This window comes from Chiloscyllium plagiosum, unplaced genomic scaffold, assembly GCF_037043375.1.
Source record: "Chiloscyllium plagiosum isolate Xiang-an unplaced genomic scaffold, Cpla_swu_hap1 HiC_scaffold_7, whole genome shotgun sequence".
Taxonomy (NCBI): Eukaryota; Metazoa; Chordata; class Chondrichthyes; order Orectolobiformes; family Hemiscylliidae; genus Chiloscyllium; species Chiloscyllium plagiosum.
The window spans coordinates 72431943-72458549 of NW_028270145.1; the positions used below are offsets into that span (position 1 = coordinate 72431943).

At 41.1% G+C, this 26607-nt stretch overlaps 1 protein-coding gene across 4 annotated transcripts in view; it reads right to left on the reverse strand.

Annotated features, from left to right (window-relative positions):
• The window catches only part of znf148 (zinc finger protein 148), a 67221-nt gene that overhangs the window by 14612 nt on the left and 26002 nt on the right, over positions 1-26607 (reverse strand). For all 4 annotated transcript variants that reach the window (XM_043693962.2, XM_087989175.1, XM_043693961.2 and 1 more), the window contains 5 exons: positions 22657-23007; positions 17832-17957; positions 14255-14378; positions 12704-12787; positions 2634-2752 (listed from right to left, as the gene is read on the reverse strand). In XM_043693962.2, coding sequence (XP_043549897.1) covers positions 2634-2752; positions 12704-12787; positions 14255-14378; positions 17832-17957; positions 22657-22983 — 780 coding nt within the window. In that variant the 5' untranslated portion in view covers positions 22984-23007. The remainder of the gene's footprint in view (positions 1-2633; positions 2753-12703; positions 12788-14254; positions 14379-17831; positions 17958-22656; positions 23008-26607) is intronic.

Sequence of the window (26607 nt, forward strand, 5' to 3'; positions counted from 1 at the left end):
GTAGTCTATAGGACCCCTAACATTAGAAAAATGGTGGGAAAGAGAATAAATCAGAAGACAATGAGGACATGTAAAAGCGGCAGCACATGAATCATGGGTGACTTTAATTTTCGTGTAGATTAGGGTAGTCAGATTAGCAGAGGTAACCACGAGGAATAATTCAGAACATTCAGGACAATTTCCGAGAACAGCATGTTGTGGATCCAACCAGGGATCAGGCTATTTCAAATATGGCAGTGTTTAATGAAACAAGTTTAATAAATGATGTCAGAGTAAAACATACCGTTGGAAACAGTGACCATAACATGGTAGAATTTAGCATTCAATTTCAGAGGGAGGAACATTGATCAGAAACAACTTTGCTCAACTTAAATGAGGACAGAGTAAACTGGAGTTTAGCAGCAAGACTGAAGGAAAATGGCAAACATTACAAAAATGTTTGTGGTTCACAACAAAGTGAGACCTCATAATAAATTCTGGACAGCAGTGAGATATTTTTGTGTTGATGCCAAGAAAAGTGAATAAGCCTTAAGAATTCTTTAAGGCAGAAGAACTATTGAGGGCGATACAAAGTAGACTTGAGTTTATAGCACAAGATTTTGTAAATTTTGGTGATAAGATAATAATTCTTGCTTTACTTCTTTTTCATATGGAAAAATGGGAAACTTTGCATCGTGGTTGTGTTAGTTTATTGCTGTTGTTTTGGATTTCTTCTTCAAACGCTATGAGCCCCTAACCAGATCGTAATACTATGCTTAAAAGTATGTGATCATGCATAATGTACTTTGGGGCAATAAAAGACCCCGAAAGTGGAAGATAAACAGATAAAAGTTTGTGGAATCCAACATTTTATAGAGGAATAGGATAGAAAAGAAAATGACAGAGAGAGAGGAGGAGGAGAACATCTTCAAGGTAGGCATCCTTGCAAGAGGATTCGCAGTAAGGTTAAAATCAACTCGGCAAAAGTGAGGACTGCAGATGCTGGAAACCAGACTTTAGATCAGAGTGGTGCTGGAAAAACACAACAGGTCAGGCAGCATCTGAGGAGTAGGAAATTCCTGATGAAGGGCTTTTGCCCGAAACGTCGATTTTCCTGCTCTTCGGATGCTGCCTGACCTGCTGTGTTTTTCCAGCACCACTCTAATCTAAACTCTGGTTTCCAGCATCTGCAGTCCTCTCTTCTGCCGAGAAAAGGAAATGGATTATGTGAAAGTAAAAACAAAACTGGTTAAGCCCCAGTTATAAAGTGTTTTAGGCATTCTGCTTTAGAAAATATATCAATGCTTTGGGCAATACAGAGAGATTCAGGCAGATTTATCAAGGATGAGAAACTTAACTAGTGAAGAGCAGTAAGAAAGTGAAATGCTTTCAAAATGAAAGAGAATGATATTACAAAGAAACCCGAGAGATATTCAAATTTTCAGGGATAAGTCAAGTTACGTAATTTGGCTTCAAGTGGGAGTAATAAAAGGGAAGACAGATTTAAGATCAGCCCCAGCATTTTGGAGAAAGATTGGAAGAACTGTGATTTTTCAAATGCAGACAGTTGTTAAGTCATAGAAATCCATAACAGCCACAACATAGAAGCTACTAAAAAAGAAACACAAAATGTTGCATAGTTCAGCAGATCTGGCAGCATCTATGGACAGAGAAAGAGACTTGATGTTTCAAGTCCAGTATTACTCTTTCTCAGAACTGAAAAGAGTTCTAAAAACTGAAAGTGAACAAGAGTTATTCTAGACTTGAAATGTTAACTGGTTCTTTTTCCACAGATGCTGTCAGACTTGCTGAGTTTCTCCATCACTCTCTACGGTTGTTTTGGATTTCCAGGAATAATTTGCCTTTATTATGGAAGCTGTCACTTTGGCCCAACCAGGTCAAGGTTCCAAGGAAATGTCACTCGGCCCAAAATTTTAACTCTGAGTTCTCTCCACTGGTGCTGCCAGACCTGCTGAGCTTTTTCAGCAATTTGTTTTTGTTTCAGATCAGAATGATATTTATTCCTTAATTGATTTAATATTCCCAATAATATTTATTTACCTGTTCCCATTTCCTCCTTATCCACTTACCCAGTTTTAACATTAACCTGTAACCATGGTAGTGAATATCACTGCCAACAACATGATTTTAAGAAGTTTCCAAAGTGCTCTCTTCCTATACTTTAGTTTTTAAATATGGTCCCTCATTCCAGACCTTTTGTCTTTTGTTCCTATTGCCATTTTTCCAACTGATGCTTTTGAGTTTTTAAAACATTTCTATCTTTAACACACATCTGAAATATTTTTTCACATCGGTACTTCTTCATATGACTCAGCAACATTTTCATTCCAAATGGAAGGCAAATTAATAAAAAGCTGTTCAATCTGGACTGTACTCTAAAACTAAAGTTTCAATATTGTTCCCAAAGGAATGGGATATTCCTTCAGAAGGATACAGAGTGAAGTGAAATTTCTAAATATTTGAAATTAGGGGAAAAAATAGACCACAGGAAAGAACAGGGAAACAGAAATAATGGATGGCTCAGAGCACCAGTATAGGTATGATAGCTTAATGGCCACATTCTGTGCTGTAAAATTCGATAATGAATCTGGGCATCAAACATTTGACAAGAACTACTTTAAGTTCATTCTTACCTGGTGGCAGTATTCACACTGATATGGTTTCTCTCCACTGTGAGTGCGCTTGTGCCTCTCCATATGATATTTCTGTATGAACCTCATGTCACATTCATCACATTGAAATGGTTTTTCACCTGAAAACACCGTTTACAAGTGGTTACATTTGGTCATTTGTTGATCTATTATTTTTACATGACTAAAATGCTCATTATTTTTTGAATAACAAAGACTGCAATATAAGTTGCAAGCCAGTAATCACATTGATTTTGAAAAACATGCAAATTTTTAAACTATTTCTACAAAATGGAGCCCTCTAAGTTCTACCAAAGTTGAATGCCCTTTCTTACACCAAGAAAATAAGCATCAGCAGAGTAACTGGAAGCATCAGAACCAAGTTGGATCCTCTGTTCACTTGCTTGGTATTGATTAACTAATACATTAAATAACTTGTTGAATTTAATGTTGAGTGTCATTACAATAAATGCACACTTGTAATCATTGTGCTACCTGAACTAAAATTAAGCTTCTATAAAAATTTGAACTGTATCGGAGATGGTTAGCTAATATGTCAGCTAGAATCTATGCCTGCCAAATAAGAACATTATTTATCTAAATAGACAAAAAAACTTCTACCTAGACAATAAACTGGTACTTTGTCAAATACGTACAGATGTAATAAGCAACAAAAGGAAATTTGAGGCACACTGCTGTGTGTAAATTGGCCATATATATACTGGCAAACCAGTAAAAAAAGTTTGCTAAGTAGTTCTCGTCTCTTGCATGCACCAATTAAGACTGAGGTATGAATACGAGATTAATTACGAGTTAATGTTCTGTATGGCTTTATGTGTACTGATGTACTTAGTGCATCTGTCGGTTCCGTAGACAGGTGCTGCGGAAGGAGATGTTGTTGTGGTAGCGAGTCTGTTTCAGGACGTGGCTGAAGAGCTTCAGGGCAGAGGAGATGACCTGGGGGGTGCAGTGAGAGAGGGACTCACTGAAATCCTTGTAGAGGGAGGAGGAGAGCTTCTTCAAGGAAGGCATCCTTGCAAGAGGATTTGCAGTAGGTTAAAATCAAGTAGGAGAAAGTGAGGACTGCAGATGCTGGAGATCAGAGCTGAAAAATGTGTTGCTGGAAAAGCGCAGCAGGTCAGGCAGCATCCAAGGAGCAGGAGAATCGATGTTTCGGGCATAAGCCCTTCGAGATGTGGCTGTGGTAGCGAGTCTGTTTGCGGACGTGGCTGAAGAGCTTCAGGGCAGAGGAGATGACCTGGGGGGTGCTGTGAGAGAGGGACTCACTGAAATCCTTGTAGAGGGAGGAAGAGAGCTTCTTCAAGGAAGGCATCCTTGCAAGAGGATTCGCAGTAGGTTAAAATCAAGTAGGAGAAAGTGAGGACTGCAGATCAGAGCTTAAAAATGTGTTGCTGGAAAAGCGCAGCAGGTCAGGCAGCATCAAAGGAGCAGGAGAATCGATGTTTCGGGCATAAGACCTACTTCAGGAATTCCTGAAGAAGGGCTTATGCCCAAAACATCGATTCTCCTGTTCCTTTGATGCTGCCTGACCTGCTGCGCTTTTCCAGCAACACATTTTTAAGCTCTGATCTCCAGCATCAGCAGTCCTCACTTTTTCCTTAGTGCATCTGTTGTTGACACAGCCATTCCTTGGTCGCATGTATAAGAATGACACCAGGTTCTCTCTCTGCCTTTCTGGATGCCCATTTAAATCCTCTTCTGTTAGACTATTTACAATTCTTGGATGAAGCATAACTTCCTCTAATTAAATAATGGGAAGACTAAAGCTATTTTCCCTTTCGAACTTATGACTCAGGCTTAAGCAAATATTCACAATGCAGATTCTGACCCCCTATCTTCTGTCATAAAGGCCACTTATTTATACCTCAACATTATTTCAAATCAGAATCATTTATACCTCTGTTTCTTTATCAATTAAATAGAGTCATAAAGCCGAGAAACAGGCCCTTATTAGTGTGTGCGCAATCATGTCTCAAAAACCTGATTGAAGAGGTGACCAAGAAGATAGATAAAGGAAGAGAGGCAGACACTGTCTACATGGATTTTAGCAAGACATTTGACATGGTTCCGCATGGTAGACTGGTTAGTAAGGTTAGATTACATGACATCTGTGGAGAGCTAGCCAACTGGATACAAAATTGGCTTAATGGTAGGAGACAGAGGGTTGTTGGTCAGTCTGAAGGCCTTTGACAAGTGGTGTGTGGTGAAAATCAGTGCTTCTTCATCATTTATATAAAAAAGTTTGGATTAGAATATAGGAGGCATTGTTAGTAAGTTTGTGAATGACACAAAAATTGATGGTATAGTGGACAGTGAAGAAGGTTTTCTGAGAGTAGAATGGGATCTTGATCAACTGGGCCAGTGGGCTGAGGAATAGCAGATGGAGGTTAATTTAGATAAATGCAAGGTGTTACATTTTAGTAAGACAAACCAGGGTAGAAGTTGCGCAGTTAGGGGTTGGGCCCTGCGAAGTGGTGGCAGATACAGAGACGTAGGGATGCAGGTACACAGTAGATAGGGTGGCGAAGGTGGCATTTCGCACACGCGTCTTCATCAGTCAGAGCACTGAGTGCAGGAGTTGTGACATCATGTTACAGTCGTACAACATATTGGAAGGGCCACGTTAGGAGTACTGCGTTCAACTCTGGTCGCTCTGCTATGGAAAGGATGTTATTAAACTGGAAGGGGTGCAAGAAAGATTTACAATGATGTTACCAAGACTGGAGGATTTGAGTTATAATGAGGGACTGGATAGGTTAGGACTGCTTTGCCTGAAGCATAGGAGGTTGAAAGAATATCTGAAGGAGATAATATTAATTGAAGGTCATAGATAATAGCAAAGGTCTTTTTTCCAGGGTAGGGGAGTCCAAAGCTAGAGGGCATAAGTTTAAGATGAGAGGGGAAAAATTTAAAAGGGACCTGGGGGCAACATTTTCACAGATGGTGGCGAGTGTATGGAACAAGCTCCTGGAGGAAGTGGGAGAGGACAATACAATTACAACATTTAGAAGGCATTTAGGCAAATACATGGATAGGAAAGGTTTAGAAAGCAAATAGGATCAGTTCAGTTTAGGAACTCTGGTCGATATGGACAAATTGGACTGGAAGGTCTGTTTCCATGCTGTATGTATCTGTGTGTCTGCCACATCAGAACTTGGCTACTTTAATTAATTGCCCATTCTATCTGCTACCATTCTTATATGTCCAAAACATCACTGCACGACCTTCTATCCACACTGGCTCCCATGCACCACTCATTGTATTATTCCTGCATTCAAGTCCCAAAAGAGCATAGAACATAAAACAGTACAGAACAGGCCCTTCAGCCCTCAATGTTGTGCTGACCTTTTATCCTACTCTAAGATCAAACTAACCTACATACTCTTCATTTTACTATCATCCATGTACCTATCCAAGAGTCGTTTAAATGTCCCTAATGTACCTGACTCTACTGCCACTACTGCAGTGCATTCCACCGACCCACCACATTCTGTGTAAAGAACCTACCTCTGACACCTCCCCTAAACCTTCCTCCAATCACCTTAAAATTACGCGCCCTCGTGATAGCCATTTCCCCCCGGCAAAAAGTCTCTGGCTATCCACTTTATCTATGCCCCTCATCATCTTGTACACCTCTATCAAGTCACATCTCATCCTTCTTCACTCCAATGAGAAAAACCCTTGCTCCCTCAACCGTTCTGCACTGGATATGCCCTCCAGTCCAGGCAGCATCCTGGCAAATCTCCTATGCATCCTCTCTAAAACTTCCACATTCTTCCAAGAATGAGGCAACCAGAACTGAACACAATATTCCAAGTATGGTCAAACCAGGCTTCACCGAGCTGCAGCGGAACCTCACAGCTCTTAAAACTCAATCCCCCTGCTAATAAAAGTCAACACACCATACGCCTTCTTAACAACCTTATCAACTTGGGTGGCAAATTTGATGAATCTATGGACATGGAATCCAAGATCCCTCTGTTCCTCCACATTGCCAAGAATCCTGCCTTTAACCCTGTAAACTGCATTCAAATTCGACCTTCCAAAATGAATCACTTCACACTTTTCCAGATTGAACTCCATCTTACCCCTACAGTCCAGATCTGCATCCTGTTTATAGACCAGTTAGTTTGACCTCAGTGGTGGGAAAGATGCTGGAGTCTATTATAAAGGATGAAATTACGACACATCTGGATAGTAGTAACAGGATAGGTCAGAGTCAGCATGGATTTATGAAGGGGAAATCATGCTTGACTAATCTTCTGGAATTCTTTGAGGATGTAACTCTGAAGATGGACGAGGGAGATCCAGTAGATGTAGTGTACCTGGACTTTCAGAAAGCTTTTGATAAAGTCCCACATAGGAGGTCAGTGAGCAAAATTAGGGCGGATGGTATTGGGGGCAAAGTACTAACTTGGATTGAAAGTTGGTTGGCTGTTAGGAAACAAAGAGTAGTGATAAACGGCTCCATTTCGGAATGGCAGGCAGTGACCAGTGGGGTACCGCAGGGATCAGTACTGGGACCGTAGCTTTTTACAATATATGTTGATGATATAGAAGATGGTATTAGTAATAACATTAGCAAATTTGCTGATAATACTAAGCTGGGTGGCAGGGTGAAATGTGATGAGGATGTTAGGAGATTACAGGGTGACCTGGACAAGTTAGGTGAGTGGTCAGATGCAGTTTAATGTGGATAAATGTATGGTTATCCACTTTGGAGGCAAGAACAGGAAGGCAGATTACTACCTAAATGGAATCAATTTAGGTAAAGGGGCAGTACAAAGAGATCTGGGTGTTCTTGTACACCAGTCAATGAAGGTAAGCATGCAGGTGCAGCAGGTAGTGAAGAAGGCTAATAGCATGCTGGCCTTCATAACAGGAGGGATTGAGTATAGAAGCAAAGAGGTTCTTCTGCAGCTGTACAGGGCCCTGGTGAGACCACACCCGGAGTACTGTGTGCAGTTCTGGTCTCCAAATTTGAGGAAAGACATTCTGGCTATTGAGGGAATGCAACGTAGGTTCACGAGGTCAATTCCTGGAATAGCGGGATTAGCTTACACTGAAAGACTGGAACGACTGGGCTTGTATACCCTTGAGTTTAGAAGACTGAGAGGGGATATGATTGAGACATATAAGATTATTAAAGGATTGGCCACTCTGGAGGCAGGAAACATGTTTCCGCTGATGGGTGTGTGCCGAACCAGAGGACACAGCTTAAAAATACGGGGTAGACCATTTAGGACAGAGATGAGGAGAAACTTCTTCACCCAGAGAGTGGTGGCTGTGTGGAATGCTCTGCTCCAAAGGGCAGTGGAGGCCCGGTCTCTGGATTCATTTAAGAAAGAGTTGGATAGAGCTCTCAAGGATTGTGGAATCAAAGGTTATGGAGATAAGGCAGGAACAGGATACTGATTAAGGATGATCAGCCATGATCATATTGAATGGTGGTGCAGGCTCGAAGGGCAGAATGGCCTACTCCGCACCTATTGTCTATTGTCTACTGTCAATGTCCCGTTGCAACCTACAACAGCCCTCCACACTATCCACAACTCAACTAACCTTTGTATCATCGACAAACTTACTCACTCAAGTCATTTATAGAAATCACAAAGAGCAAAGGTCCCAGAACAGATCTCTGCGGAACACCACTGGTCACCATGTTCTGGGCCGAATACTTTCCATCTACTACCAACTTCTGTCTTCTATGGGCCAGCCAATTCTGTATCCAGACAAACAAGTTTCCCTAAATCCCATGCCTCCTTATTTTCTGAATGAGCTTACCATGGGGAACCTTATCAAATGCCTTGCTAAGATCCATGCACACCACATCCACTGCTCTACCTTCATCAATGTGTTTTGTCATATCCTCAAAGAATTCAATAAGGCCTCTGAGGCATGACCTGCCTCTCACATAGCCATGCTGAATATCTCTAATCAAGCTATGCTTTTCCAAATAATCATAAATCCTGTCTCTCTGAATCCTCTTCAATAACTTGCCTACCACCGACATAAGACTGACTGGTCTGTAATTCCAAGCATTACCCTCATTCCCTTTCTTGAACAAGGGAATAACATTTGCCACCTTTCAATCATTTGGTAATACTTCAGTGGAGAGTGAGGATGCAAAGATCATCGCCAAAGATGCAGCAATCTCTTCCCTTGCTTCCCATAGTAACCTCGAATATAGCCTGTCTGGCCCAGAGGACTTATCTATCCTCATGTTTTTCGAAATGTCTAGCACATCTTTCTTCTTGATATCAACCTGTTCGAGCAAATCAGTCAGTTTCATGCTGTCCTCCCAATGACAAGGTCCCTCTCACTAGTGAACACCGAAGCAAAGTATTCATTAGGGACCTCCTCTGACTCCAGGCACAAGTTCCCTCCACTATCCCTGATCAGCCCTACCCTCACTCTGGGTTAGTGGTGCTGGAAGAGCACAGCAGTTCAGGCAGCATTCCACCTCTTCCCACCCTACCTCTTGCAAAAATGCCATTCCATATTCCCAATTCCTCCGCCTCCGCCGTATCTGCTCCCAGGAGGACCAGTTCCACCACAGAACACACCAGATGGCCTCCTTCTTTAGAGACCGCAATTTCCCTTCCCACGTGGTTAAAGATACCCGCCAACGCATCTCGTCCACATCCCGCATCTCCACCCTCAGACCCCACCCCTCCAACCATAACAAGGACAGAACGCCCCTGGTGCTCACCTTCGACCCTGCCAACCTTCGCATAAACCAAATCATCCGCCGACATTGCTGCCACCTCCAAAAAGACCCCACCACCAGGGATATATTTCCCTCCCCACCCCTTTCCGCAAAGACCGTTCCCTCCGTGACTACCTGGTCAGGTCCATGCCCCCCTACAACCCACCCTCCCATCCTGACACCTTCCCCTGCCACTGCAGGAACTGTAAAACCTGCGCCCACACCTCCTCCCTCACCTCTATCCAAGGCCCTAGAGGAGCCTTCCACATCCAAAGTTTTACCTGCACATCCACTAATATCATTTATTGTATCCGTTGCTCCCGATGCGGTCTCCTCTACATTGGGGAGAGTGGGCGCCTCCTAGTAGAGCGCTTTAGGGAACATCTCCGGGACACCCGCACCAATCAACCACACCACCCCGTGGCCCAACATTTCAACTCCCCCTCCCACTCTGCCAAGGACATGGAGATCCTGGGCCTCCTTCACCGCCGCTCCCTCACCACCAGACGCCTGGAGGAAGAACGCCTCATCTTCCGCCTCGGAACACTTCAACCCCAGGGCATCAATGTGGATTTCACCAGTTTCCTCATTTCCCCTTCCCCCACCTCACCCTAGTTCCAAACTTTCAGCTCAGCAATGTCCCCATGACTTGTCCGGACTTGCCCTACCTGCCTATCTCCTTTTCCACCTATCCATTCCACCCTCTCCTCCCTGACCTATCACCTTCATCCCCTCCCCCACTCACCTATTGTACTCTATGCTACTTTCTCCCCACCCCCACCCCCCTTTAGCTTATCTCTCCACGCTTCAGGCTCTCTGCCTTTATTCCTGATGAAGGGCTTTTGCCCGAAACGTCGATTTTGCTGCTCCTTGGATGCTGCCTGAACTACAGTGCTCTTCCAGAACCACTAATCCAGAATCTGATTTCCAGCATCTGCAGTCATTGTTTTTACCTACCCTCACTCTGGCCATCCTCTTGTTCCTCACATTAATGAGGAATGCCTTGGGGTTTTCCTTAATCCTATCCGGCAAGTCTTTTTCATGACCCTTCCAGCTCTCTTAATTTCATTCTTCAGTTCCTTCCTGGTTACCTTGTAACCCTCTAAAGCCCTATCTGATCCTTGCCTCCTCAACCTTAAGTAAGCTTCTTCCTTCTTCCCCTTGACTAGATGTTCCACATCTCTTGTCATCCAAGGTTCCTTCACCCTACCATCTCTCCCTTGCCTCAGTGGGACAAACCTATCCAGCACCCACAGCAAGTGCTCCCTAAACAACCTCCACATTTCTTTCCTGAGAATATCTGCTCCCAATTTATGCTCCACAGTTCTTGCCTAGTAGCATTGTGATTTGCCCTCCCCCAATTAAATACTTACCCATACTCTCTATTGCTTCCCTACTATCCCTTCCATGGCTATAGTAAAGGTCTGGGAGTTGTGATCACTATCACCGAAATGCTCTCCCATCGAGAGAGCTGACACCGGACCTGGTTCGTTGCCAAGCATGAAATCCAATAAGGCCTCCCCTCTAATCGGCCTTTCTACATATTAAGTCAGGAATCCTTCCTGGATACACCTGACAAAATCAGCTCCATCTAAACTATTTGCACTAAGGAGGTTCCAATCAATATTAAGTAAGTTGAAGTCACCTATGACAATAACCCGGTTACTTCTGCACCTTTCCAAAATCTGCCTCCCATTCTGCTCCGCCATGACTCTGCTGCTATTGGGGGGGTCTGCAGAAAACCCCCGATAAAGTAACTGCTCCTTTAACCTGTTTCTGTCTTCCACCCATAATGACTCTGTAGACAAACCCTCCTCGACCACCTCCCTTTCTGCAACTGTTATACTATCCCTGATTAGCAATGCTACTCCGCACTCTTTTACCCCCCTCCCTATTCCTTTCGAAACATCTAAACCTTGGAACATCCAACAATCATTCCTGTCCTGTGATATTCAAGTCTCCATCTTGGCCACAGCATCGTAGCCTTAAGTACTGATCCATGCTCTCAATTCATCACCCTTATTCTTGATACCTCTTTTGTTTAAATAGATACACTTCAACCTATTGCAGTGACTGCAACTTTGCCATATCAACTTTCTGTCCTTCCTCACAGACTGTGTGCACGCTGTATCTACCTGTTCACCAACTACACCATCTGATCTGCCGGTCCGGTTCCCATCCCCCGGCAATCTAGTTTAAACTCTTCTGAAGAGCTCTAGCAAACCTCCTGGCCAGGACATTGGTGCCCCTCCAGTTCATCCTCCCTGTACAGAACCTACCTTCCCCAGAAGATGTCCCAATGATTCACATATCTGAAGCCCTCCTTCCAACATCAGCTCTGCAGCCATGTGTTCAGCTGCACTCTCTCTCTGTTCTAGCCTCACTAGCCCATGGCACCAGTAGCAATCCTGAGATTACTATTCTGCTCGTACTGCCTTTTAGCTTCCAATCTAACCCTCTATATTCACTTTTCAGGTCCTCACCCCTCTTCCTAGCTATGTCTTTGGGATTGATGTGCACCATGACTTCTGGCTGCTCACCCTCTTCCTTTAGAATCCTATAGACTCGATCCGAGACATCCCTGACCTGGCACCCGGGAGGCAACTTACCAACCGGTATGTTTTGTCTTCTTTTTTCTGCAAACTCTTCCAGCTGTATTATGCAGTCATCTTCTCCTAATAGTTTTCTAATCCCGGTCACTTTACACATCTTCCCTACTCTGCATCCCATTATTGGTGGTGTCTTTGGAATGCTAATTCCTTCCCTAAACAACCCCTCCACTCCATGCCTCTACACTTGCACAGTCTCCTTTAGACCCACCTCTCTAACATTATCTTCATTCCATTATCTTCATTAGCTCAGTGTCAACTGTCTTCTCATGCACCTGTGAAGGGCTTTGGAAAATTCTATCACTGAAGACATCAAGCAGCCAATCCAAGCAATTGACGAGTAGCAAAGGCACCAGTGGCTTGAACAATACCAAAAGTATATACTGTTGATCAAAATTAGGCCAGAATTTAAGGCAATGGGTAAGTTCAGAGTTTACAGTTTTGCCACTATTTTTTTGAAAGAACATTATAAGGCAACAGAAAGTATACAAAAAGAGTGGGCAGAAATGCTTCTCTTAGAAGTGTTTAGCAGTTTCTAACCAAACTTAATCCTTAAGTTTCATTCTATTTCCTCTTGAATTTGTGATAGGACAAAGGAAACCAGCACAAATGGAAATCAAGAAGTACAACCTAGGGCATGCAAGTGTTCAGAAGTCAACAAAAATATGTGCCCCTGAACTAAATATGGCGCATCTTCAATCCATATTAGATAGACTGAATTCAATCATACTTACCAGTATGAATTTTCTCATGTCTCTGCAACAAATATTTTTGAATGAACCGCATGCTACACTGGCTGCACTGATACGGCTTTTCACCTTACAACAAAAAGAAAATAAGTTTAAAATCATAGCAGAATACCATATTCACAGAGAGAAAAACATTAAAATAAAATAGAAGATGTCAAAATCCAACATAATATAAAATCTATTTAATCAGGTACTGTTAAGTACTGGCTAAAATCAAACGTGTATATAATTCATAAACCAAAGGGCAAGTTCAAGGTTTACCAATTATACAGAAGATCAAACAAGTTTCCAAAACATTGTATGTCCAATATTTCGCTCTTCTTCAGTGTTATATCTATACATTACAAATTACCTATTAATACCTGCATGAGATTCATATATGGAATCAAAACAATTTTAAAAATTGTGAACAGCTTGGTATAAAATAATTAGTTGTTCACCAAGGGACAGGGAAAAAACAAGGCTACAAATAATAATTAGATTCAATCAAATGTAATAATTTGCATTTAAAACAATTATTATTGTTTTTGCACTTTAGTGTAACAATATGTTACATTAAATGCTTTACTTCTTAAATATTAGGTCTAACGTTATGCTCTAATTTGTGACACTGAGCCATATGATAGAGCAGGTAGTCAAATTCTTAATCAAAAGTTAAGTTTCAAAAATGGTCTTAAAAGATGGAAAAACAGATGGATAATTGAGCAATCGTCACAAAAGCAGAAATCTTAATAGTATGACAATATGGTCAAATAATGAACATTGAATCAAATATGCAAACAATGTGGTTAAGTCTCAATCAGTAACAAGTCAAGTGTGGGGTGCTGGAAAAGCAAAGCAGGTCAGGCGGCATCCGAGGAGCAGGAGAATTGACGTTTCAGGCATAAGCCCTTTCCTAATAACTCTCGATTCTGATCTCCAGCAACTGCAGTCCTCACTTTCTCCTCAATCAGTAACAAGAAAGGGATAGTGCGGAAACAGAGTTTGTAGAGGAAACCAAAGATAATAATTTGGGTCTTTCCAATATTTTGCTAGAGGAAATTTCTGTGCATCCAGTAATGGGTGCTGGACCTTGGAGGTACAATGGTAGTATGTTAAGGCCAGCTAACATCAGCACACATGAAAACAATATGAAAACAAAAGCTTTGTTTTCAGGTGAGTCATTGTGCATCAACATGTGAATGAAAAATAAGAGGAAATTAAAGAGAGGTCATTGGAAGACACAAGAGGTAATGGTGAATGAAGACACGGCATTACAACAAGAATGAAGACAAGCAGTGCAGACTAACTCAGCTGTGAAGACATTACAAGTGGATTATGGCTTAATCCTGTCAATGGCTTCACTGGGTGAGAAGGATGAGGTGAGATAATTTATATTTGTCACAGTAATTTGGGATATAAAAAGATTTACATTCCATTGACTGCCCACAGCCTTCAATCGTGTACTGAATTTTTGTCAGTAAAATTCAACAACGTTTTGTATATTTTGAAAATAGGATCTAATGAACAGCTTTATATGCAGCAGATCAGGTATACCTGTATGGATGAAAACATGTCTTTGTAAGTGGTAATTGGTACGAAAGGCAGCATTACAGTGCTCACAGATATGAGATTTCAGGCATTTTAGCCCAAGTGATCCATCTTCATTTATCGTTAGAATCTGAAGAAAAAAATGTGTGGAAATCCAAGTTTCAATCTTATTCCAACATAGAGCACATTAGTCAAGTTACCAAACTATTTATTTTATGATAAACAACAGATATGGAGCTAAAATTCAATGTCAATATTAAATTGAACGCAAGTGAATTTTGACAGGCTTTCTTTTCCAATAAACATAATGGGAAATTAGGGCTGAATAGTTGACAAGGAAAATATATCTATCATTAGGTAACAAAAGCCAAAGGAAATAATCTACTGAAACTTAAATCATCAACATTAAAAAATACACAATCTTATACATAATGATTCTATTATAAACTTTAAACTGTTTTTCCCTCCTTAATGTACCAAGGAGGTTTTAGATTAGATTACTTACAGTGTGGAAACAGGCCCTTCGGCCCAACAAGTCCACACCGCCCCGCCGAAGCGCAACCCACCCATACCCCTACATTTACCCCTTACCTAACACTATGGGCAATTTAGCATGGTCAATTCACCTGACCTGCACATCTTTGGACTGTGGGAGGAAACCGGAGCACCCGGAGGAAACCCACGCAGACACGGGGAGAACGTGCAAACTCCACACAGTCAGTTGCCTGAGGTGGGAATTGAACCCGGGTCTCTGGCGCTGTGAGGCAACAGAGCTAACCACTGTGCCACCGTGCCACCCACAGCTTCATCTGTGGGTATTTTGCCCACAGATATCCGCAGCTCTTAATTCCTCAAGCAGCACTTTACCCATCAGATAGATCCACAAGTGCATGTCTTCATGGTGCCATTGAGAAAATTGACAAGCCCAATCTTCTTATTCAATGTTGACACCTGCAAGTTTCAGCACATGTCACCTGGAAAATGACCAGGGGTTGGAACTCTTGCTGAATTCTTTTGCTTCTTCATACAAGGGCGCAGTAACACCTCACAGCTCATATCTTCCAAATGAAAATTCTCACTGGGAACTTGCTCATTACATTTACCCCATCTCACAGAAACAAATCTTTCAAAGCTTGCTAAACAAAAACATTTTATTTTGAAATTCTCTTTTCATCCTTCCTTCTGCTCTGATCTCACTGTTGCATTTGAGAATTTTTACATAAAGTTTCAACTTGGATTCAACATAAGCATCCACTCTCCCAGGGAATCTTTATGAAAAACAATAAGTCACTGAATGAAGTGATATCGAGAGTCAAAGAGAAATCACAGGCCTCTCTCGTTGAGCTAACTGCAGTACCATATGGAAAAATATCATTTCAGCTGCTTGTAGCAAGTCAGCACAAGAATATTAACCGGACTGCTCAAACTGCAAATACACAAATTAGTTTAAATATATAGAAAAGATGAATAATATTCAGTACAAACTATGCTTACAGAAATGAAAAAAAGCGTACTGTTTTCTAAACAGGATAGCAAAAGCACTTTCTCTGCACCATCTTTCAAATTAATTAAGCTTTTAAAAGTGGTCACTCACTTTGTATATTGAGAAAGTTATCACTAAAGCCTGCGTTTATAGCTCAGTTGTTGCCTTCCAATTCACTGCTGACTAGATTAAAGCCAGCTACATTTTTCAAAACCCTTTTGAAATACAGTTAAAACCACTTATCTCAACTATATTACACACAGAGTTAAAATTAGAACAATAAAATGGTTACAGCACAGAAGGAAGCTATTCAGGCTGTTCGATCTAGGCCAGAACACTGCAAAAGCCACTCAAATAAAAGTGTTGCCCAGTAAATCTTTTCTCTTTGGATAATTATTCAATCCTCTCTTGAAAGTCATGTTTGAATCTGTCTCCACCATTCAACCATGCATAGGATTCTATATACTAAGTACTTGCTGCATCAAGTGCTTTTCTTGATGCTGCCTGTGGTTCTCACTTCAATCACCTGAAATCAAAGACTTCTGGTTCTCCAGCCCTCTGTCACCGAGACCAGCTTCTCCGCATCTGCTCTGTCAAGACTGTGCATGATTTTGAACACATCTATCAAATTTCTATTTAAGCTCCTCTTCACCAAGAAAAACGACTCTAGTCCATCCACCTAACTGAAATTCCTCATCCCTGTAAGCATTCTCAAAGTTATTTTCCACAATGCTACCATATCTTTCCCAAAAAGAGGTTCCAGAATTACACACAATACTCCAATTGAGATCAAACCTCAAAGCTAGAGGCTAAAATTTAGAAAGTGAGAATATTAACTGGGAAAATGTGAGTTCTCACTTTGGCAGAAAAAAACTACATAATCAGATTATTATTTACACAGGGATAGCATGCAGAGTTCTACAATACAGAAGGATTTGGATGGCTGTGTACTTGAATCACGAGGAGCTAGCATGCTAATATGGCAAGTAATTAGAAGGCAAATTGAAATCTGGCCTTTACTGCAAACAGGGATTGGGTATAAAAGTAAGGAAGATCTGGTCTCCTCAAGGAAGAATATACTTTCACTGGAAGCTGTTCAGCGAAGGTTCATTAGACTGACTGCTAGGAGGAAAGGCTTTTCTCACAATGCAAATTTGAGCAGGTTGGGCTCTTGCTCACTTGGAGTTTAGATGATTGAGAGGTTCATTTTACTGAAATATGTAAACAATGTAGAGGCTTGATAAGGTAGATGCTGAAAGAATGTTTTTCCTCATGAGATAAACTAAAACTAGGAAGCATGTTTAAAATTGGGGATGAAGAGTAAAAGTTCTTCTCTCAGTAGTTGTTGGGCTTTAGAATTCTCTTAAAGACAGCAGTGAAGACTGAATCATTGAATACATTCAAGACAAAGTTACAGATTAATCATTGACAAAGAATTGATATTATAGGGGACAGATGGGTGAAGTGACATTAAGGCCATAATAAGATCAACGGTAATCTCACGGAATGGTGAAACAGATTCAATGGTCTACTCTTTTCCATATATTTTACGATTATTAATACAGAGGGTCCCTGATTTACATAAATCCATCTTACGAATGCTCACAGATATGAATGCAAACCCATACAGGCATGTACTTTTAAAAATCTGACATACAAACATTTCCCGTACTTACAAAAGGCTGCTTCATATTGTCCTGCACTGTGTTCTGACTTGCAAACAAATCGACGTGCAAGCGGACTTAGGAACAGAACCCGCTCACAACCTGTGGAATGCCTGCATATTTCAAGAAGAGCAGAGGTTCTAGTACTGACCCCTGGGGATCTATCACCCCCCAAACTGAAAAACAACTGTTCACATCAGTTTCTGAAAATTCAAGACTGTTTCACATTCATGCTGCCAGTCTTTTATTCCATTATGACTGGTTTGGTTCAATGACAATGTCAAATACCCTGGTTAGATTCTTTGTGAAGTAGAAATGATAGCAATCAAACCTCACAAGCCAAAGTGTTCCTGAACTATGTATCTTGTTCCCTTATCTGTAGGTGTGAAAACTAGCTGGAAAACATTTATTCTTTATAAGTTGCATTATTATTTACCTTAGATGGAGAACGTTGCTTCCGTTTCTTCTTCTTTTGCAAATCTATTGGTTCCTTTTGTTGCCCTTTATCTTTCTTCAGTTGTCCAGCTTCATCAGCATATTGGATTTCCTGTTTTACATTTACCTTTAGAATGACAGACACAGTGGTTCAGAAATTAAATTGACTTCAACTATTATAGAAAATTATGCCACTACAGCACAGCATTAATGAAAGTTACTGCAGCATATGCCTTCTGCTATTGAAATATGGAAAGATACTGCATGTTTGAGGGAATTATATAGATTGATAGCTTTTGACTGAAATTTAACTAAGGATAACATTGCAAAAAATACGATAACAGTTGCTGTCTAACCATCCATTTAACTCCACAATTCTGAAACAGGAGAAAATGATAGCAATGAACCAAGTATTTGGGCCAAAGTAAATGATGGCACATAATACTGTATCAAAGTTATAAGGAACGCTTAAAATGATTCATGTTAGGAAATGCTAAAAACAAATCAAATAAATCCAAAGAAAGATGGAGTCCAGAAATGTGATATCTGTAATGAGAAAAGGTAGATGAACTGATATACTACATATTTTTGTACTTAGTTTTCCAATTTCCAGCACCCCTTGTTTTCCCTTTATATTTTACTCATTCTGTAGCATCCAATTCCATCTAACTTAGAATCATAGAGTCTCTACAGTGTGGAAACAGGCCCTTTGGCCCAACAAGTCCACATCAACCCTCCAAAGAGTAATCCAACCAGACTCTGTATTTACCCCTGACGAATGCACCTAACCTACACATCCCTGAACACTATGGGCAATTTAGCATGGCCAATTCACCTACCCTGCACATCTTTGGATTGTGGGAGGAAACCAGAGCAACCGGATGAAAACCCACACAAGACACATGGAGAATGTGCACAGACAGTTGCCCAAGGTTGGAATCAAACCCGGGTCCCTGGCACTGTGAGGTAGCAGTGCTAACCACTAAACCACTGTGCGCCCTAACTTAATTGAAAATGCCTCGCATTCGTCATCAACTCAACCCAATATGCTTTTTCTCCCTCACAAATAAGCCCAGACTACCATCAACGCAAACTATATATACTCAATGTATCTATGTAATTTTTGGTTGAGGCTTTTAAAATAATTGGTCTGTAAGACAATTCAATTGAGCTGGTGTCCACACTGTGTTCAGTGAATCAGACATGCTGCCAAGTAAATGCATTTTATGTGCGTCTCAATTCTCATCTACAAGAATGGCTCTAGGAATGAAAACCTTCTGATATGAGGATGGAATGAAGAAGCTCTCCTTGGAAGACAAGGCAGCTGAGAAGAGAGGTTTTCAAAATCATGAACCAACTGGATCCAGTAAATAGGAAGCAGCTGTTCCAATTTGTAAAAGAAACAAAAGGAAGAACATTTGTTTAAAGTAATGGGCAAACAATGCAATGATGTTGGAAAAAAAAACGTTTTCACACGGTGAGTAGTTAGGGTACGGAACACCCTGCCTGGCAATGTGATGGAGGCAGGTTCATTGCATTGGATGATTATTTGGGTAGAAATGGTGCTTAGGGATAGGGGGTAAAAGCAGGAGATTGGCACCAGGTAATGGAACCGGTGCCATCACGACGAGCTGAATGGCCTCTTTCTATGCTGTAACAATTCTGACATTCAGTGACTGTTAAAGATGATAACAAACTAATTTCAACATCAAATATTCATCAGTATGGATAAAAGAAATTTCAGTCGTAACATGTAAAAACAAAAACTTTCTGGGTTCCTAATGATGCTAAGAAACTCAGTACAACTCAGTTAAAGAATACTTCCTCATTTGTCGTAGTCACATCATTCTAGCTTGCAGATATTATTAGGCAAAGTGCCAGCATGGTTTCTGGCAAGCACTTGTGGAGTGACATTTCGGGTTTTAACAAAACTGGAGGCAGTGGTTTATGCTACTTCAAGACTATTATCTTCATCTGCAGCTGTCCCAATGCTCACCCAACTGGCCTCCTATCTTCAATCCATTGTAAGTTTAAGCACATTCAAAGCAATGCTGTCCACAAACTAACCATATCACTGAACTACCTTCATTCGCAATTTAAAATTCTCATCTTCTTATTCAAACAATTCTGCAGGCTCACTAATCCACATTGCTGTAGAATTATTCAACCCTCCAAGTTGTCATGACTTCTGCACCTGTACAATTCTGATCTATTGCACTTTACTAATTTCCACTGACAGTCATGGATTCAGCTGCCTGCGTCCTAAACTCAAAAGCTCTCTCCTTAAACCTTTCTCTTCCTTTAAGAAGTTCCTTAAACCTACCTCCAATATTTTTTGTTATCTGCCACATTTAGGGGCAGCATGGTAGCTCAGTGGTTAGTACTGCTGCCTCACCAGGGACCCAGGTTCAATTCCAGCCTCGCGCGACTGTCTGTGTGGAGTTTGCACGTTCTCCCAGTGTCTGCGTGGGTTTCCTCCGGGTGCTCGGTTTCCTCCCACAGTCCAAACCTGTGCAGGCCAGGTGAATTGGCCATGCTAAGTTGCCCATATCGTTAGGTATATTAATCAGAGAGAGATGGGTCTGGGTGGGTTACTCTTCAGAGGGTCAGTGTGGACCTGATGGGCCGAAGGGCCTGTTTCCGCACTGTAGGGAATCTAATCTAATCATTCTCTCCTATTTTGGCTCATTATCAATTTTTATCAGATTATATTCCTGTGAAGCAAATGGGGAGGTTTTCAACATTGGTAGAACTGTCAAGTTAAGTTGATGCTAACCTGGTCTCAAACTGAAAGGTTACTCATGGGCAAGAAATCACTGATTTTGTTTTATTTTGATATTGATATAGAGGACAGTTACTGATCTAGCAACAATGGAGTGGAAATTATATGCTACAGACCATGTTTTTGGTGGGGAGGCACATAAAATAAAAGTGTGCAGCCCACTACCTTACCACCCACTCTCAAGCACGTCCCCCATAGAGGGAGCACAAACCAAAATCAGCAGCTCACCCACCATAAATAAATAAGGACCAACTTAGCAGGTTAACAGTTCAATTGACCCCAATATTACTCTGCACACACCATAACACAATTGGTGTGAGCAGACAGCCGGGAAGGGAAGTTTTTTTTAATTTAATCAAGTGTGGGTAAAAGTGAGTAAATTGTTTGGAAAGTAACCTTCACATATCGGGGGCATTACCCAGAAGATAGAAGTCATGCTTCCTTCCTTCCCACACGGAACTTAAAATCCATCACAGTACGCCCCCTTCAGGTTTCCAAAGGTGCCACACCTATTATCCCTTACTTCCCTGGGTTTATTGATTGATTGGGGCCTTCATCCTCAGACAGGTTGTAGTCTCAGCAGCAGCCATGCTGGAGCTCTAGCACTGTCAACACTACAGGAGCTGCTGGCCAGTCAGGTTAGCTGGGAACTCCAGAGGGTGGGGCATCCTCCCGTCCAGAATCCCCTAACAAAGCTTGCTACAGCTCATTTTAATGTCGGGCAGGCTTGTTCAGAGCCTCTCAACAGCCTGTGACTTTCCATTCTCTCCCCTTTGGCACCATACTTGCTGTCCATTGTTTCATATTGAGAGGTTGTGCACAATGTACAACCTCATGTATAGAACTTCACGCAAAGTGCATTAAGCACCTTTCTGCCATTCAAGCACATGACTGCTGACGTATGTCACAGCTCCATTCATACCTTGGTTGCATATTCCTAATACCATGACCTAACAGGGAAGGACGTATACACATTGCAAGCAATTAACAGAAGTTTACTCAACTAGTAACTGAAGTGAAAACAAATAACTGGAGAAACTCAGCAAGGCTGGCAGCATCTGTGGAGAGAAAGCAGAGACGTTTCAAGTCCAGCGACCCTTCTTCAAAATCTTCAGACCCTTCTGAAGAGTCAATCGACCCCAAAACATGAATTCTGCTTTCTCTCCACAGACACTGCCAGACTTGATGAATTCCTCCAGTTTTTTCTGTTTTTACTTTGGATTTCCAGCATCCGCAGCTCTGTTTTTTGTTAGTAAATGGAATAGTTGTCTAATGAAGAATTGGTAGACAAGCTAGGTTTGTATACAAAGGTTACAAAAGTAAAAAGATGGCTTGACAGAAATAAAATCTTGCGGGATCGAGAGAGTATGGAAACGAAAAGATTGTTTCCCCTTGTCATTGTTTCAAAACAAGAGTACACTTAAGACTGAGATGAGAAGAGAGAAAATTGTTTCTCGAAGGGCTATCTTTGGAACTCCCTTCCTCAAAAATGGAAGCACAGCCTTTGCATATTTTTAAGGTAGAGGGATGAAAGTTCTTGATAAGCAAGAGGGTGGATGGGAATCTGGAGTAATTAGATCAGCCATCTTGAATGACAGAGCAGCCTCAAGGATTGAGTAGCCTACTCCTAAAACATGTGTTAAATATTACAACAGAATATCAAATTAAACTTAAAAGTTAACTCTAAAAGGCAGTGTACCATGAAATTAGATCCTTCATTTTCAGAGACAGTGAATTCTCCAGTTTTATTGGAGTATTTAATAATAATAGTGAGTACTATATGAAAAATACCTAATAAATAATGTTGTTTGCAAAACATGGCAACACATAAAACAAAAGCAAACTTTTTTCCCCTCTCCCAGGAGGTGACAGGCTTGGGAGACCAGGCAGTCTTCTCCTGCTCATCTTTTGTATACTTATGCCCAAATAAAACAAGAAGAGTTTAAAACCACTGATAAAATTCTTGCCACCGCTAAGAATGCACTGTTGCCAAACCGGATTCCCTCACATGGAAATAAAGGTTAAGTAAAATGGTACCACTTACATTTAATTCATACGATAACTCTTGAGGGAGTCTTTCATGTCCATCATTCTCATCATCATCATTTTTAACCGTTTCCTCGTGGATCATAAGTTCATCATGTGAAATAAGCTCCTCCTGTGGGAGCGCACTTTCCTGCAAAGCAGTTTCTTGTTGGAGAATTTCTTCATGAGAGATTTCCCTCTCTTCTAATACGGTTTCCTGTGCTCCTATATGTACAGAGGGCTGATCCGGGACTCCTCCCACCACAACCAGCGGTCTGGAAGACTGCATTTCATTTATACTGCCACATTTAAGAAAAATCCGATCAAGCTTGTCTTCAATATTCATTCTTCAGCAGAACTTTTCTAAAAACTAGAAGACAATATATTTTGATAACTCATTAGCAACAATAAAAAGTTACCATGACCATTATATATTATTACATAAAAGATCTGAATCGTTGGAGCTGAGCAACTCATACACTTGCTTTCCACTGCATTTATTACTTCCTGATTCGACAATAACCATTAAGAATAGTGTGTATCAGTAATTTATTATGTTTGGCATTCAATGATAAGTAAATGGATCCACATGTGTATGCAACATACTATCAAGACATTACTACGAACACTTAATTAACTACTCCCTTTCACTATTGCCACCAGTACAATGCAAATTAAGGTCACTTATTTTCCATTCTCAAAATTCAACTTACTGTTCTTTTAAAAGGTCTTCAAACTTATCATCCTAATTCAGTTCTTTACATCTCTTCCATAAATGCTAATTCAAGCTTCTTTCCATTGTGTCGATCACATTGAAAATACTTCACCTACAATTACTAATGACGTTCTGTGACTGTTAACGTGTTGCCGAAATAAACACAACCTAATGGACAGCATTAACATTTATACATGACCCACAACTTGTATGTGGAGGCATTCTACAGTCTAGCTCCAGATACTCATCCCATTCCTAAATCAGCTCCTCTCCGACCGTGGGAGGCATCACTCCCACCGTGTCCTAATAATTTCTCCAAAGTCCATTGTAATTCTATGTCTATACTAACCCACAATAAAAAATATCCATAGTACATTATTAGAACACATATACAAAATTGCTTTTCACATGAAGTTTTCTATCAACCATAACTTGCTATTTCAACATTAGAAATACCAAATCTATCTTATTCTGCCCATCTGATAATTTCAATTGATTGCACAGATTGAATGTTGAGTTGTCTCCTTTTCCACCCCTTGCTAATCTAATCTCACTCTGCAACCCTAAAATTGTTATCTTTGGTTATATAAATATTTCAGTTTGGAGGAATTCCAGAGGCAATCTACACCATTCCCTTGTTATATTTGATATTCCAAATCAAATTTGTTGGCAAAAACATTTCTAGTTCCTTCTTCAAATCATGTTTTCTTGTTTCATCACCTGTGCAAATTACAAAAAAAGACATGCATTTTCTATTTTCTTTTGTCATCTTTAAAGGCAGAATTTCTTTACTGTTCCCTTAACACACATTCCAAAATGATTCAAATTATTCTGACACTCTGCAGATCATGTTCTACCCTGTGCAAACAGCCAAATACTCATCATGCCTTAACAAATTATTCCCTTCCTACTCTCCACAACAGAGGAACATTTAAAATCGGCTTCCTCACTGATGCTTCAGCAAGCATCAGTGAGTAGGGATAACCCTAGTAACTATAGACCGGTGAGTCTCACTTCTGTTGTGGGCAAAGTCTTAGAGAGAATTGTAAGGGATAGGATTTATGAACATCTGGATAGGAATAATGTGATCAAGGATAGTCAGCATGGTTTTGTGAAGGGCAGGTCGTGCCTCACAAACCTTATTGAATTCTTTGAGAAGGTGACTAAGGAGGTGGACGAGGGGAAAGCGGTAGATGTGGTGTATATGGATTTTAGTAAGGCGTTTGATAAGGTTCCCCATGGTAGACTACTGCAAAAAATACGGAGGTATTGCATTAAGGGTGAGTTGGAGGTTTGGATTAGGAGTTGGCTGGCTGGAAGAAGACAGAGGGTAGTAGTTGATGGCAAAGGTTAATCTTGGAGTGCCGTCACTAGCGGTGTTCCACAAGGATCTGTTTTGGGACCATTGCTGTTTGTCATTTTTATAAATGACCTGGAGGAGGGGTTAGAAGGTTGGGTGAGCAAGTTTGCGGATGATACGAAAGTCGGAGGAGTTGTAACAGTGAGGAAGGATGTGGCAGGTTACAGCGGGATATAGATAAGCTGCAGAACTGGGCAGAAAGGTGGCAAATGGAGTTCAATGTAGCTAAGTGTGGGGTGATTCACTTTGGTAAGAGTAACAAAAAGATGGGGTACTGGGCTAATGGTCGGATATTTGGTAGTGTGGATGAACCGAGGGATCTTGGTGTCCATGTACACAGATCTTTGAAAGTTGCCACCCAGGTAAATAGTGCGGTGAAGAAGGCATATGGCGTACTGGCTTTTATTGGTAGAGGAATTGAGTTCCGGAGTCCTGAGGTCATGTTGCAGTTGTATAAGACTCTGGTGCGGCCACATCTGGAGTATTGTGTGCAGTTTTGGTCGCCATACTATAGGAAGGATGTGGAGGCACTGGCACGGGTGCAGAGGAGGTTTACCAGGATGTTGCCTGGTATGGTGGGAAGATCGTATGAGGAAAGGCTGAGGCACTTGGGGTTGTTTTCATTGGAGAAAAGAAGGTTTAGGGGTGACTTGATAGAGGTGTACAAGATGATTAGGGGTTTAGATAGGGTTGACAGTGAGAATCTTTTTCCATGTATGGAGTCAGCTATTACAAGGGGGCATAGCTTTAAGTTAAGGGGGGGTAGGTATAGGACAGATGTTAGGGGTAGGTTCTTTACTCAGCGAGTCGTAAGTTCATGGAATGCCCTGCCAGTAGCAGTGGTGGACTGTCCCTCATTATGGGCATTTAAGCGGGCATTGGATAGGCATATGGAGGATAGTGGGCTAGTGTAGGTTAGGTGGGCTTGGATCAGCGCAACATCGAGGGCCGAAGGGCCTGTACTGCACTGTATTCTTCTATGTTCAATCAGCATTACGAGATCTATCTATTATCTTATAACCTCCTCTCACTGTGCTTCCCCCTCTCACCCCACTCTACCATTAAAGCGATATACCAGAGGTACAGTTGATTACTCATGCCCTAGATGGGTCCGTTCTCTCAGTACTACTTCCTGGGCATTCTCCAGCAAAAATTGGCTTTCATAGTTGAACAAATATAACATGTTATTTGTGCTAAAAGAAGCTTTGAACAATTGTGTCTTTCAGCTCATTATTCTTAATGAGATAAGTCTATTCAGCTTTCTACATCTTCCATCTCTCCTCAAACTTTACCTCTTTTAGCAAATTTTTGGTCACTCCTCTGAAGGTTGTTCCCACGGTCTGTTCAGTATTCACAATTTCCCTTTAAAGCAGCACTAGATATTATATTACATGAACACCGTTATGCAAATGTAACCAGCAGTCAGTACAAATCAAGAGTATTGTAACCAGATAAGATCAGCCACATGCAATTCAAGTCTATTTGTACATTCAAAATATTCAGGTACATGTACTTCATTCACACTAGTATTTCTTAGTCACCAACATATATGGCTTTATATAAATTTCTTGACAGCAAATAATTACAAAGGGATAGTTTTAGTGTGACTATCTTATTGGTGAACAAATTCCATTTAGAATACTAAGAACTGTCAGAATCAGGTGCCAAGATAAACGCAACTTAATGGGCAGCATTAAACTAACGTATATACGTGACCCACAAAACTCCGCAGCAAGCATCTAAGCAACTCTAAACGTCAAAAAATGTGTACCTATTGTTCAAACTCAATTTCCAAGGTATCTTTGCACCTAAGATGGTGCCTTAAGTGTTGACTCGCAAACTTTTCATTGTACTCATGTGAGTACATGTGACAAAGTTAATTCAATTCATCTGTG